The sequence below is a fragment of the Alexandromys fortis genome, unplaced genomic scaffold (genome assembly GCF_014885135.2).
Source record: "Alexandromys fortis isolate MF-2015 unplaced genomic scaffold, M_Fortis_MF-2015_v1.1 scaffold_48, whole genome shotgun sequence".
NCBI lineage: Eukaryota > Metazoa > Chordata > Mammalia > Rodentia > Cricetidae > Alexandromys > Alexandromys fortis.
The window spans coordinates 1870013-1882965 of NW_026067947.1; the positions used below are offsets into that span (position 1 = coordinate 1870013).

General features: G+C 42.5%; 1 protein-coding gene across 13 annotated transcripts in view; it reads left to right on the forward strand.

The window, feature by feature from the left end:
- Window positions 1–12953, forward strand: part of Mitf (melanocyte inducing transcription factor) — a 267515-nt gene that overhangs the window by 201933 nt on the left and 52629 nt on the right. For 10 of the 13 annotated variants that reach the window (XR_007593097.1, XR_007593098.1, XR_007593099.1 and 7 more), the window contains 4 exons: window positions 1131–1248; window positions 3396–3470; window positions 7063–7138; window positions 10592–10739. Coding sequence is in view for 9 of the 13 variants with exons in the window: in XM_050149383.1 (XP_050005340.1) it covers window positions 1131–1248; window positions 3396–3470; window positions 7063–7138; window positions 10592–10739 (417 nt within the window). In the remaining 4 variants the exon portion in view is untranslated. The remainder of the gene's footprint in view (window positions 1–1130; window positions 1249–3395; window positions 3471–7062; window positions 7139–10591; window positions 10740–12953) is intronic. The other 3 variants (XM_050149384.1, XM_050149382.1, XM_050149390.1) reach the window with 1 other exon arrangement.

A 12953-nucleotide genomic window follows, 5' to 3' on the forward strand; every position in this document is an offset into this window, starting at 1 on the left:
AAAAAAAAAAAAAAAAAAAAAAAAAGTGCAAAGTTATCTTTTGGCCACATTTATAAGATGTAAATGAAACTTAAATAAATTGCATGTTTGTATCTGGGTGCTGTCCCCAAGATAAATGTGCACTTAAACATTATAAAGTTTTAAAAGGTAAAACGTCCTCACCCCTTTTCAAGCTTTTCAAGTAAGGGTAGCTTATCCTGAGTACGAATCCTCTATACTGACTGAGTCATTCTGAGTTTTAATTATACTCAGAGTGGTTTCTGAAAGTACATGTTTAATACATAGCAGAGAACATGTGATCAGGTAAGGGAGGGGCGGCTGATGCAGGTGTCGAGGACTTAATAATTATAGTCGTCTGGAAATGCTGAGGGTCTATGATGGAAGGAATAAGGGACAGCTAACGTGTAGGAAGTTTTCCAGGCCATAAGAGGAACTTGTGACTCTACCATGGCCACCTAGCTATGAGGAAATCTATAGCCAACTGGGACATCATTGTCAAAGAAAATAATGAAAATGAATTTACTGCTTTACAATACCCCAGGAGAATCTGAAGAGACGGTGCCACTCAAAGTAGTTTAGTCAGGCTGCTATGCCTTTAGGCCTTTTCTTAGCCGTGGAAAGTTTTTATTAAAGTCTTTGGGCTCCCTCTTGTGGTTCTTGGAATAATTTCAATCTCAAGGAAGCCAGCTTTTTCTTTTGTCATAAGGGACATGGCTTTACAAAAAGGAAGCATTTGCCGTTGTTTTTCTTTATAAAAAGAAAGAGTGAAAAGTAGAGAGAGGTGAAGGATGGGAGGAAGAAAGCGAACTTTGATGGAAGTTGCACAAAATCTTATCTCTCAGGAGTAGCCAGCACCGCTGGGACATCTGCCGCGTTGGTAGCAGGTAATGCTCTCTCTATGCTTAGAATGCACCCCCCCTGATGGTAGTCAGCGTGAGACCATCCTTTCTTCTCTCTGCACAAACAGAATGTGTGATTCTGCGCGGATGTGCATACGTTCCTGGTTTTAAAACACAGCACTGTATAGCAAAGAACGTCCTTCACACAAAGCCTGGAATAGGCTGTGAGTTTTGTTAAAAACACACTCAGCAGTCATTCAACAAGTCATTGCTCTTCTTGTCTGTGTCTAGTTACCTGTTTCTGGAAACTTGATCGACCTATACAGCAACCAGGGCCTGCCACCCCCGGGCCTCACCATCAGCAACTCTTGCCCAGCCAACCTTCCTAACATAAAAAGGGAGCTCACAGGTATGTACCTAGCACATATGCCTCTTACCATGATCCTCTGCTCTGTTCCTCAGTGGACAGCATTATCCATGTAGCAGCAGTGTTCCCTGTGCAGCTAGTGCCTGCGGTCCCTGAGGCTTTGTGCAGTGATTTAACATGTGACATTAAGATGTTAGAATACAGTTTCCGGTGTTTGCTGAGTACCTTTGTCTATGGCTGCTAGACACTCTGGTTGGGGGTGTTAGGCAGTACTGTCCCCTGTAAAGTTCCTCTCCCCTACCCAAGCCCCTGGAGATGAGAGTTGGAGAACCCTGCTTTGAATGTTGTTTGCCATTCAAGGCCACATTTGGGATCGAGCAAAGAATTTATTTCTCACATCTTTAGATGCTGCCCACTCTTTTTACTGTACATTGTACAAGAGATTTATTATAGAAGGAGAAATAAATCATAAAATGGAGCCATCAGAATGTTTGCTCTAGAGGCAAGTGTGAAATTACCTATCTTGCCACTTTCTTTGATGCTTTAGGGAAGGCATTTGACCAATAAAACATGACAGAAACTGTATTAGAACTGGCATTCTACCATGGTGGATTTTATGGTCCTTGCCCCAAATCCCTTTTTATTATTTAGTTCTTGCCTCTTGCAGAACTGGGGGTGGGGTAAAATTATGGCATATGGATTTGTTGTAAAGATTTCTAGCCTGTCCGAAGATATTACTACAAAAACTATTTCAGAAAATTTTAACAGAAAAAAATTTTAAAAAAGGTATTAACTGGGGTTTAATGGTAATTTATTAATAAACAAAGACTATCAAGAGCAAAAACATAAAAAATTATTAAGCAGCCATGAAAAGTAAAACCTTTTTATCCTTCTGCGTAGAAAGGGAGAGAGAATGACTTGGATTTATCATCTGAATTTAGCAGATTCTAATTTTAATTCTGTCTACATACATGCATCTGCAATTAGGAGTTTCATGATGACCACGGCATGTTCTGGGAAGTAGATCACATGGTGATTGTAGTTTGCTGTGAACTTCACAGACTGGCGTCGCCTAGACCAAGAAGGCTGTAATATCACCGAGTGATGTAGTATTAATTAATCCACATTCTGTGCAGCCTCTGACTATTGCAGTGCAGTATGGCATGGGTGTTCATATTTATCCTATATACATACAGTTTAATGTAGTGAATAAATTTGTCTCAGAAGCTGTAAGTCTTGCTATTTTGTGGTAAAATGCTACATCTTTAGTGTACTCTTTCACGTATCACTTTTGAAAGGAAACTAACATGGTATAATAAGTCTTAGCATCAATAAACAGCACGGTTTGCTACTTCTATTTGTTCTTCACAAGGCAAAAAAAAAAATTCTTGACACCTAAATATCACATAAGTTGCTATTCAAATACAGCTTTTCAAATGGAATTGGCACCAAATGCATCTAGACCCTTCCTGACTTATGTTTTTATAGACAGACAAAGAATGCATACATAGTAACTCCTAAGCATCATGGTATACTCTGACAGAACCTGGCTCCACATCATTCTCATGAGCTCCGAGGCCATGGAGAACAGATACAGCAGCATCACCCCAGTTTTCCTGTCACCGTATTACAAAGTCATAAAAACACTGAGAAGTTATCTGTTCTGAAAATAACTCCTAATCACAGAATATGTTATCAGTGTTTAAGAGCACCCACATGGTGGCTTGCACCTATTGGTTACTCAAGTTTCAGAGGATCTGATGCCCTCTGCTGGCTTCGTTGGTGATTGCACACATACAATACATGCACATAGACACAGGCAAACACTTTTGCACATAAATAAATAAATAAATAAATAAATAAATAAATAAATAAATAAATAAAATAAGTAAATTTTAAAAATGATATGACATCAAATTGTTTCTATTTGTCTTATTCTGTTTAGTACTGGAGTATAGGCTTGGTGTGCTGTGACTTGGTGTCACTTCATCTTGTTTGTGGGAACTTAGCTTGGCAGAGATTTGATACGTGTAGTGGTAGAAGTAGACGTTATAACTTGGAAAGTGTCATTTTCACTAGACTCCAGGGAGGTAAGCTTCACATGTTCTGAAGAGAGAGAGGCTTTGTGATTGACGTTGTTGTGTCCCTCAAACAGTTCCAGTTTCTAATGACTTCATTCACGTGCACAGCGTGTATTTTCCCCACAGAGTCTGAAGCAAGAGCACTGGCCAAAGAGAGGCAAAAAAAGGACAATCACAACTTGAGTAAGTTTGCTTGATTTACATTCATTTGACCATAAAGTCAGCGTTCTTCGTGTATTGAAAAGTTGCTTTCATTAATTTCAGAGGAAAGTTAATTTCTCTAGTTGTTAAAGGTGCATTGATAGTATTTCAGAGAGACTTTATTTCATATCAAACATGTTTTATATATGTTTGTGTGTATACATACACATAAGTTTTCTAGTTTTGAAGATTTTCTATGTTTCTTTGTGGTAATACATGCAGTGTGTGTGTGTGTGTGTGTTTAAAGGGAGTCTTGATCCCCAACTACCCAATTCTGAGTACTGCTTACACTGGAACATTAGCAAAAGAGGATTTGGTATCCACCTTTTCCAATGCTATTTCAAAGTTTTAAAAAGAGAAGACAAAGGCAGAGGAAAGATACACAGGTAAAGGGCAGAGTGGGTGAAGCAGTCCCCCGAATTTATGATGTATATTTGTTTCTCTAAAATATTACGTAACATTAGATATTTTTATGCATTGGGTTTACTCTTCATAAACTGAAGCCTTGTCCTGGGAAAGCTTATACTTCAGCTATGCAGTTAATAGAGACCCTGAAGAGAAAAGGAAGATTTAGTTAGAGGTTGAAGTTGAAAGGAGCATAAAATTCTCGGTTTACTTTTTTTTTTTTCTGAATTGATTTTTAAGAACATGAGTTGCTTTTGATTTAAAAGAAAAAAGATAAGAGAGGAGCCTCACTCTGCTCTAACCGCCGAATAAAGACACTGCTTGTTTCGGTTAGGCATTGCTTTCCCCGACTGTTCCCTGTGAAATTAGGTGCACACAGAGAATGAAAAGCATTGCTTTGTGTGTTTCAATCCATCCTATCATAGCCTTCACAGTCTGCTGCTGCTTGCTAGTTATTTATTTGAACAGTATGTGCTAAGAACGTGATGTTAATTCCTTAAAAAAAAAACAGTATTTTTCTACATGACTGTTTTTTTTTTGTTGTTGTTTGTTTTCGAGACAGGGTTTCATGACTCTGTTCTTAGTTGTTTCACCATTGTGTTTTTGTATTGTTGCTAGTTTCTCAAGTCCATTGTCCTGGGAACATGTTATGTTGACCTCTTGTGCACATGAGGTTGACTTCTCTGGGCTGCGCACTGAGACTTGCCCTGGTGAGGCCCCATGCCCGGGGTGCCAACTCTCATCGCTACTGCTCTCCCCATTTTTGGCTTCGGTTTGAGAAGCTTGTGTCATTTTTAAGCTGAAGATTTTGAGCTTGTGGCTCAAACATTTCCTCCAAATTTTAAATAATTTTACTCAGAGACAGTCCTTCTCTTAAAACCCCCTAGAAGTAAAATAATGATGTCGTATCTAAACATCACATAACTGAAACATAGGAAATGAAATTGGATCCTATCAAGAATAGTGCTGTGTTCAAGTCCCCACCAGAGCCTTCTCGTTCAAGGTTGTCAGTAAATTGCAGATGGGGTCAGCTCTAAGATGGAGTTCTTGAGTCTTGTCTAACTCCTGGGAACTAACACTCAGGGTCCTGTTGACCATGGTTCAGCCCTCCTTCCCTAGGATTTAGCCTCTGAAAACACTTGCTGAGATGTGCAAACAGACGCCTTCATGTATTCAGTCTTTCTTTCAACCCTTGCAAGTTACTGAGTGCCAGTGTGATTCCAGGAGCTTTTGCCAAACAGGTTCCCTACCAGTAGGCACATTCAAGTCACACGTCAGGTGCCACATACTAATTACTGAGAGGAACAAGAAGGATGGCCATAGATGTCACACAGGAGGATGTGTGGGTACCCAGGACAAAATCTAGGAGCCAGCTTATCTGTGATAGTTGCCCCAGGCATGTAGATGCTGGGCGATGTTAGGGGTTCCTTTAGCCTTTACCTTCATGCACTTTAGGGCGTTCTTTAAAAAGAGTTTTCTAAAGTTATCTCACTTCTATATTACATATCGGAAGAAAGAGGAAGCTCCTACATGAAAGGTAAATGTGGCATCTCCAAATGTCGACAGTGCCAGAGCCCACAGGTGTGCAGGAAGTGAGAAGAGGCAGGCTCAGGATGTTTTACTGTAACCCTACTGTCAAGACACTTTGGTTACACTTCTGTGCCAGGCTCATGCTGTTGCCTGGAATGCAACAGTGAAAATAATAGGTGAATACTAAGTATTAGATTCAGAGTCTTGTGAGAAGATGAAAGGGAGCCCAGGGAATATAGTGTTGTAAGAGGCATGGGGATAGTGGGTCATTTTAAATGGGACCACCTGGGAACTCATATAGGTAAACTTGAGTTGCTCCTTACAGGGGGAAATGGCTCCTTAGGGACCTGGAGGAAGAGTGTTCTGGACAAATGGGAGCACATATGAATGTGGCCAATGCATATCTGGCTTGGGTGTGGGAATAGTGGAGCCAGCAGGGACAAAGCAGAAAGAACACAGGCGAATGGCCAGGAAAGATGCTGTCACACTGCAAGAGGAGCAAAAAGTGCTACTGGCAGGGCCCACCGGATCCTTGGAGGATACCTCAAGGACTTAACATTTCCGTGGATAAAATGGGAAGTGATAGGGGTGGGGTTAAGGGTTGACGTGACCTCACTTATGAATCCTGATAGCCCATGTGACATAGATCACAGGATGGAGATGCTCTCAGGATGCACAATGTAGCGAAATGCTGTGCGTTGTCCTGTATGGTAGTTACTTGCCATTAAATGCCTAGAGCATCTGGACTGTGGGTGGCTCAAATTGGGCCACACTGGCCTGGGAACCAGGCTGGGAAGACACTTGCCTAGCACATATATATGCTGAAGTGTAAAATATTTTGATTTCAAAAGCTTAGTGTGAAGAAAAGAATGTGTGCCTTCTAATTTAATTTTCAAAGATTTATTGCCTGCTAAAATGATGAGGGCTTATAGAGAATGGATTTAATGAAATATTAAAGTTAATTTAATGTCTTTCTTTGTACTAGTTTAGCAGGGCCACTCAGGAATCTAAAACCACATATGTAACTTGTATATTTATTTTTGTCAGTCCTTGGCTGGAGGAGTTGTTTTTGTGTATTCCATGAGCAAAAACAAACATTTTGCTATTTTAAGTGCTAAAAGGAAATCAAAATCAGAGCGGTTTCCTGCGATTAGTAAAAGTTATGTAAAACTCAAGGTTCACCCTTAAAAGTAATTCTGCTGCTGTGCCTGAGCAGGCACTTGCTGCCCCACCAGTGGGAAACTGGGGCCGCTGCATTTTTAACTGTGTCATTGCAGATCTGTGCACATCTCGTCAGTGCAAATTTGTTTTCTCTCCCGTTAAACAAGCACAATGCAGATTCGTCCAATTTTGTTGTGTAGCTGAGGATGCAGCCCGGATTTTCAGGGTTAGTACAGAATCCAGTGGGGAACTGCATAGCTCAGAGCTTTGTAAATGAGAGCACTCCGAAAGCAGCTCGTTTATTCTTAACGTTCATTACCCTCTAGCATCCCAAAGTAAGATAAGCACAGGGGGACGCAGGTTCAAGTTTACATTGTCCTGGCGGGTAAGGTCAGTGTGCACGTGCCTTTAACGAGATGTGCTGAACGCCGGTGTGCCACTGCTACTAATGGCCCTCTCCCATGCTCTTTTCTTGAAGTTGAACGAAGACGAAGATTTAACATAAATGACCGCATTAAAGAACTAGGTACTTTGATTCCCAAGTCAAATGATCCGTGAGTACAATTGCATGTTAATCTGCATCATATATTTTCACACCTTTCCGTTCTCTCATATGTTGCAAGATATTCTCGTGGAGAAGTTAAAGAACTAAGTCCCCTCGTCCTTTGCTTCCTTTTCCTAAGCGTTTCCTTTGGTTAATTTCACCAAACTAAGGTTTCTGGAGAAATGAACTGAATTGTACAAAGGGATATTGGAACGGAGATAGTTAGCTCTGCTTGTGAGGAATGGGGTATATGAGATTCTGAGACCTCGGCAGAAAATTTCGAGCTTTGAGCACCGGGGGCGGGGTGGAGCATCTTTCATGGTCATGCATAGAAGATCCCAATAGCTGTTAAGGCAAGATGTGTGGCGCATGTGACCCTCTGCTATGGACGATCTCTCAATGGGCTCTGATGCGCAGAGACTGGAAATGTCAAGTTCAATGATACTAGAAAGACAAAGGGTCAGTTGTTTTTATGAAAACTTGCATATTCTTTGTGTGCTTTACCAATCTCGGGGGGAAAAAAGCAATGGTTAATCCTCTTACGAACTACAAGTCAGCTGATCTCTGTTTCAGCCTTTGGTCTCCCTCCTCCCCCCAGCCTCCCCTCTCGGAGATAACAGCTAACAGATAATTTCCAAGTCTTTCCTACCATGTTATCTGCCACGTCAGCAAACTGGTCAACAAATATACAATTTTTATCCATTAGAAACTGGCCCATTTGAGGTAAAGGGCTGGGGGAGGTATATATTTTAATGGCCCCCACAGGCATGCTATGAAATTAGCCTTTGAATATGACCTTTTAGCTATCTAATAAAAAGTAAAGATGCAATCAAGCATTATTCATGCAAGGCTTATTAAATTCACGATTCACATTATTGTCGCGGAATTTGTAACAAAATAAAATAAAACCCTTACCTATTGTGAGGTGGTTTTGATGAATGTGCTCAGTTTCCGTCTTCTAACGCTTTGCTTTCCCAGGCTTCACGGAGAGGCATTTTCAAGCTGGAAGCATCCAGATTCTCAGTTGTGCAGCACAAATTTATCCTCCTAAAGGCTGTGACCTTCATTTCTTCTAGTCAGTCTTGCATGATGGTTGAAATGGAATTCCCATTTCCTGGTCTTTATCAGCTTTCCCTTTTCTAGCATATCCTTTAAAAACTGTAGTGCGCGAATCTTTTCAGTAACAGATTATGAAGTTATGGGCCCTGGTGTGAGCTTGGATTTGCATGTCCCCTCCATTGTAGTAGAGTGCTTACATGTTTGGAACCTGAGCTGATAGGGAGCTGGCGTGGTAGACACTTGTCTCAACATAAAACAGGCTGTAATATGGATAGTGGTTTTCCAAAGCCAGGTTTCCAGAGTGTGCCTTGGAATCTAAATAGAGACACACTTTACCTGACTAGTGTCTCAGCACATGCCCACTCCTCCCCTGAAACAAGTGAGCTTTGGTTGATTTTATGTATTTGGAAAGTATATCTACCTGTGCATGGGAATGGGTTCCTCTAATTACCAAAATGCAATATTTGAATCTAGTTAAGCCAAGAAACATACTTGATTAGTCTCATAAGGAAGTACACCCCAGATAACTGATAGACATTTTTCTTGAGAACTGAGTGACCCGTGGCTTGGCTTGAAAAGCCCACCTCTGACTTTTCACTGTGGCATCCCGCATAAGGCAGCCTCCATTATAGTTGTGTTTCTGCTGGCCGCTACAGCTTTTGCTGCTTTGATTTTTAGCCTTGAGAATTGTTTCCTGTGTTCACTCTGGGTGTCCTGGGACACCTTTTAGTATCCAGACACTGGAGACCCATGGGAGCTGTGGCTATCCTTCTCTCTGGAGAAGACCTGTTTTTTTCCTCAGCCAACCGATGTGAGAATCAGTTACTAGGTGGCTTGTTTTAATGGCCTGCCACTCACCTATTCCGTGGGCTGCTTCTGATCTGCTCTTAGTAGCTGTAGGTGATGGGGTTGATGGTTCTATTTATATCAGGTAAAATATAGGTCTTCATTTTATCGTCCTCATTGCCATCACTGTGTTGAGATTATTTACAGAAGAGATTAGAAAGACCACTTCCTCAAATTTAGTTCATTCTTTATTGTTTGTTCTGGGGCGTTCAGATTTTCAGGGTGACATTGTCGTAGTTTGCGTTCTGTTGCTGTGGTAAACACTGACCAAAAGCATCTCAGGGAGGTCATTTTTATTTGGATTTCATGTTCCGATCATAGTCCATTACTGAAGGAATCAAGGCAGGGATCTGGAAGCAGGAACTGAGGGAGAGGTATACAGAATTGCTGCTACCTGGCTTGTTCTGCATAGCTTGTCTTCTCTCCAAGGACCACATTCATGGAGTGACAGCCCACAATAGTCTGGGCCCTCCCACATCCATCATTGGTCGTGAAAATACCCCTACACGTTTGTGGTCTGCAGGCCAGTCTGATGGAGGCATTTTCTCAACTGAAATTTCCTCTTCCCAGATAACCCTAGCTCATGTTGAGTTGACCAAGATCTAACCAGCATGGCTTTTGTCCACATTTCGTTGATGATGATAATTTTCTTGTATGGGTACACTGGAGCTACAGTGAGGAAACTGAGAGTCACACCTGTTGGCAGCTGTTGAGATTGGGATTCCAGGATGGCATCTCTCTAGGTTTCACACCCCGGTTGTGCAGTTATTGTTCGAGTATTGATTAGCATTCTCAAGATCCTATAGAGCATCTCCTTTGATTCCAATTCTGCACTTACAAGGCTACTGATACACATGTAGTGTCATCATTTTGAAGACGAGAAAATGGGTACAGAGAAAGGTTAGATGACAGACACCCCATTATAGTGACAAAAATCCAAGTGTGAGCCAGGCAGTGGTGGTACACGCCTTTAATCCCAGTACCCCAGAGGAAGAGGCAAGCAGATCTCGGTGAGTTAGAGGCCAGCCTGGTTTACAGAGCGAGTTTTAGAACAGCCAAGGCTACACAAAGAAAGTCTGTCTTGGAAAACAAAACAAGACAAAACAAATAAAAACCCAAGAGTGGCATTTTCACAGCACAGACAAGTGGTGGGCTCTCCTAGGACTTCTGCTGTGCTTGTCCCGTTCCAGTGAATAAACCTGTATAGTCCCAGGTATATACAACCACTTCAGACATTTTTCAAACAAGATTTGGTAACCCACACAGCACACATGAATTAAATCATCAATTTTATGTAGTGAGAGGTCTATGATCTAGATGGAATCGTACGGTATCGGTTTCAACATCTGCACAATGTCTCTGCCTTACAAAAGGCGTTCACCTGGAGAAAGTAAGATGACGCATACCAAATGAGCGGCCAGTGGTCATTGCGTGGTGAGCACTCAACGAGCACTAGCCATGACTGATGTACAATTGCTATTCTCCCTAGACACTGAATGCTGAATTCTCTTTGAACCTCAGTTCCTAAAAGGGTCCATTGTCCTCCATCTTATCACAGGGACATGCGGTGGAACAAGGGAACCATTCTAAAGGCCTCCGTGGACTACATCCGAAAGTTGCAGCGAGAGCAGCAACGTGCCAAGGACCTTGAGAACCGGCAGAAGAAGCTGGAACATGCTAACCGGCATCTGCTGCTCCGAGTCCAGGTGCCTGCCCTATGCTATGTAAAGTGATTTCAGGACAAGAGGAAGGAGAATGTGCTGCCTCCCGAGGGAGCTGGAGACATGGTCTCAGTACCTGTGAATTTACCTACTGGTAAAACATGTTGGTAACTCGGAATTAACCCTGATGCTACTTTACCCATCACTCTTGGCATGTGCAGAGTGGCGAATTCAAGTTCCCTGCAGGCTCTCTTCCAGGCGGCTGAGGCCCCGTCCAGGTCAAGGTCTTGTTATAGCAGTCTTCCGAGTTACAGCCTGTTAAAGTGTCTTATCAGCCACAGTGTTGTGGGTTTGGTTGGGCATTTTTCATCTTACGTAGCCCCCAAGCAGCATAAGAAGTGTGTGTTTCCTAAGGCCAGGGAGGGTATGTTGCTGGCTGGGTGTCAGACAAGCTTCACCTAGGCAGAAGTTAGTACTCATGGATGCTGTCAAGCGCAAGCGCGAATGGATCTACACTGCCTTCCGCCTGATGGGTGTTCAGTGTTCCAGAGCATACGTCAGGAACCTTAAACACCCATCTTCCCAGTGCTCAGCACTTCACATCTCCCTCCAAGATAACACGTTTGTGGTGCCTGCAGTGATCCTCAGTCATGGGACCAGCAGGCAGAAGGTGGCTCTCCCCTGGGGCTGGGCTCTATAATCCAGAAAGTTAAACCGAGACTGGATGTAACATGAGCTCTGTCCCTCCCCTCAAATTGGTTATTTGTTTCATGTTGCATCTCTTCTACACAACGGCCTTGGTTATTTATCACTTGGTGCTCAGTGTACCCGTTTATCAAGGTAGTTTATGTTATTTCCTTATCAAATTATTAAAATATAGGAAGTTCTTCCAAAGAGAAGCCAAGTTTTGTGTTCAGGTTCCAAACTTGCATACTCATATTGAATGTGAATGTTGTACAATATGGGCCTCGGCAATCCCGTGGCAATGCCCTCTTGGCCTTCTCCTGGTGACTGTGACGCTGGCTTTACCCCTTTTGCCTGTCACAGGAAAAATCATTAATTAGGCAAGCTCTACCAAGCCACAGAGCCTCAGAGCTCTGCACGCGATTTAACACCTCATTTAGAAACTGAAGAAACTGTTGGAATCTGTCGGTAAACACTCTTGGTTAAACGACAAAGGAGCGCGGTAAGATGTTTGCATCCTCTTGAGTTAATTTATCTGCTTGTTGGTTGGAAAGACAAGCTGTACTGCTGTTCTTCTTGCTGGTGTAGAGTTTCAAGAGCTTGTGTTTTCGGCCAAGGCCTGGGGCCTTCCCTTCATTTGCAGGCTAAGTGGTGCATGCAGAAGTCTTCATGGAAGAAAGAGCAGGAAGCCTTATTACCAGGGGAATTATTTTCCTAAATAGCCCAGGGCTTCAGCATGATGCCCAGCCAGGCTTGTTTCTGGAGCTGGGCTGAAGGAGCAGGCAGACACTCATGTGGCTTCTCACGCTCGTGTGTCCCTCACTGAGGAGCTCACAGATCCAACACTTTTAAGACAGACCACACACTTGTGGGCCAAGTCGAGAGTCCATGTCATGTGTCAAGTACCTTTCCTCTCTGACTAATTCAAAGGGCATATTTCCCATCTGCTCTTTATGGTAGTGTTTTTTTTTTTTTTTTTTTTTTTCTCGCTAGCATAGGACAGCATTGACATACGGGAAGAGCATTGGTGATCCCTGCTCTTCCTTTTAGGAATACGTGAGGATTCATCAAAACTAAGAGGGGAGCATGGATTGAAGGCATCTCGAAATGAGGTCCGACAAGTCACAGATTTATTTACAAAGTGCATCAGTTAGCCAGTGCCACTGTGACAAAAGGCCCCTGAGCAGAGGAGGTGAAATGGCGGTCATTAGCTTTCTCACTATTTGGAGGTTGTTAGAGATCAACCCTGCCTGCAGACTTGGCGACATTTTATCTTAACCACCTCTTCCGAAGACTGTAAGTCAGTCTTCTCATGGTCTGAGGACCCAGAGTGCGGACTCCAGTGTATGTAGGAGCACAGTTCAGCCCACAGTAAGAAAGTACACGTGGTAAAAGATAAGTTATGTGATAGATGAAAACTTTCTTGCTGAATTAAAAAAGTAAAGGTTTCCCTTTGCCAGAGTGAGGCTGGTTAGATTTCAGGAAACTCTGGTTGTTTGTGTGAAACATGGAGAATGTTTTCTTCACGGCACTCATTGGTATCTTAGTAACTAGAAACCAAAGAAATGGCCACTG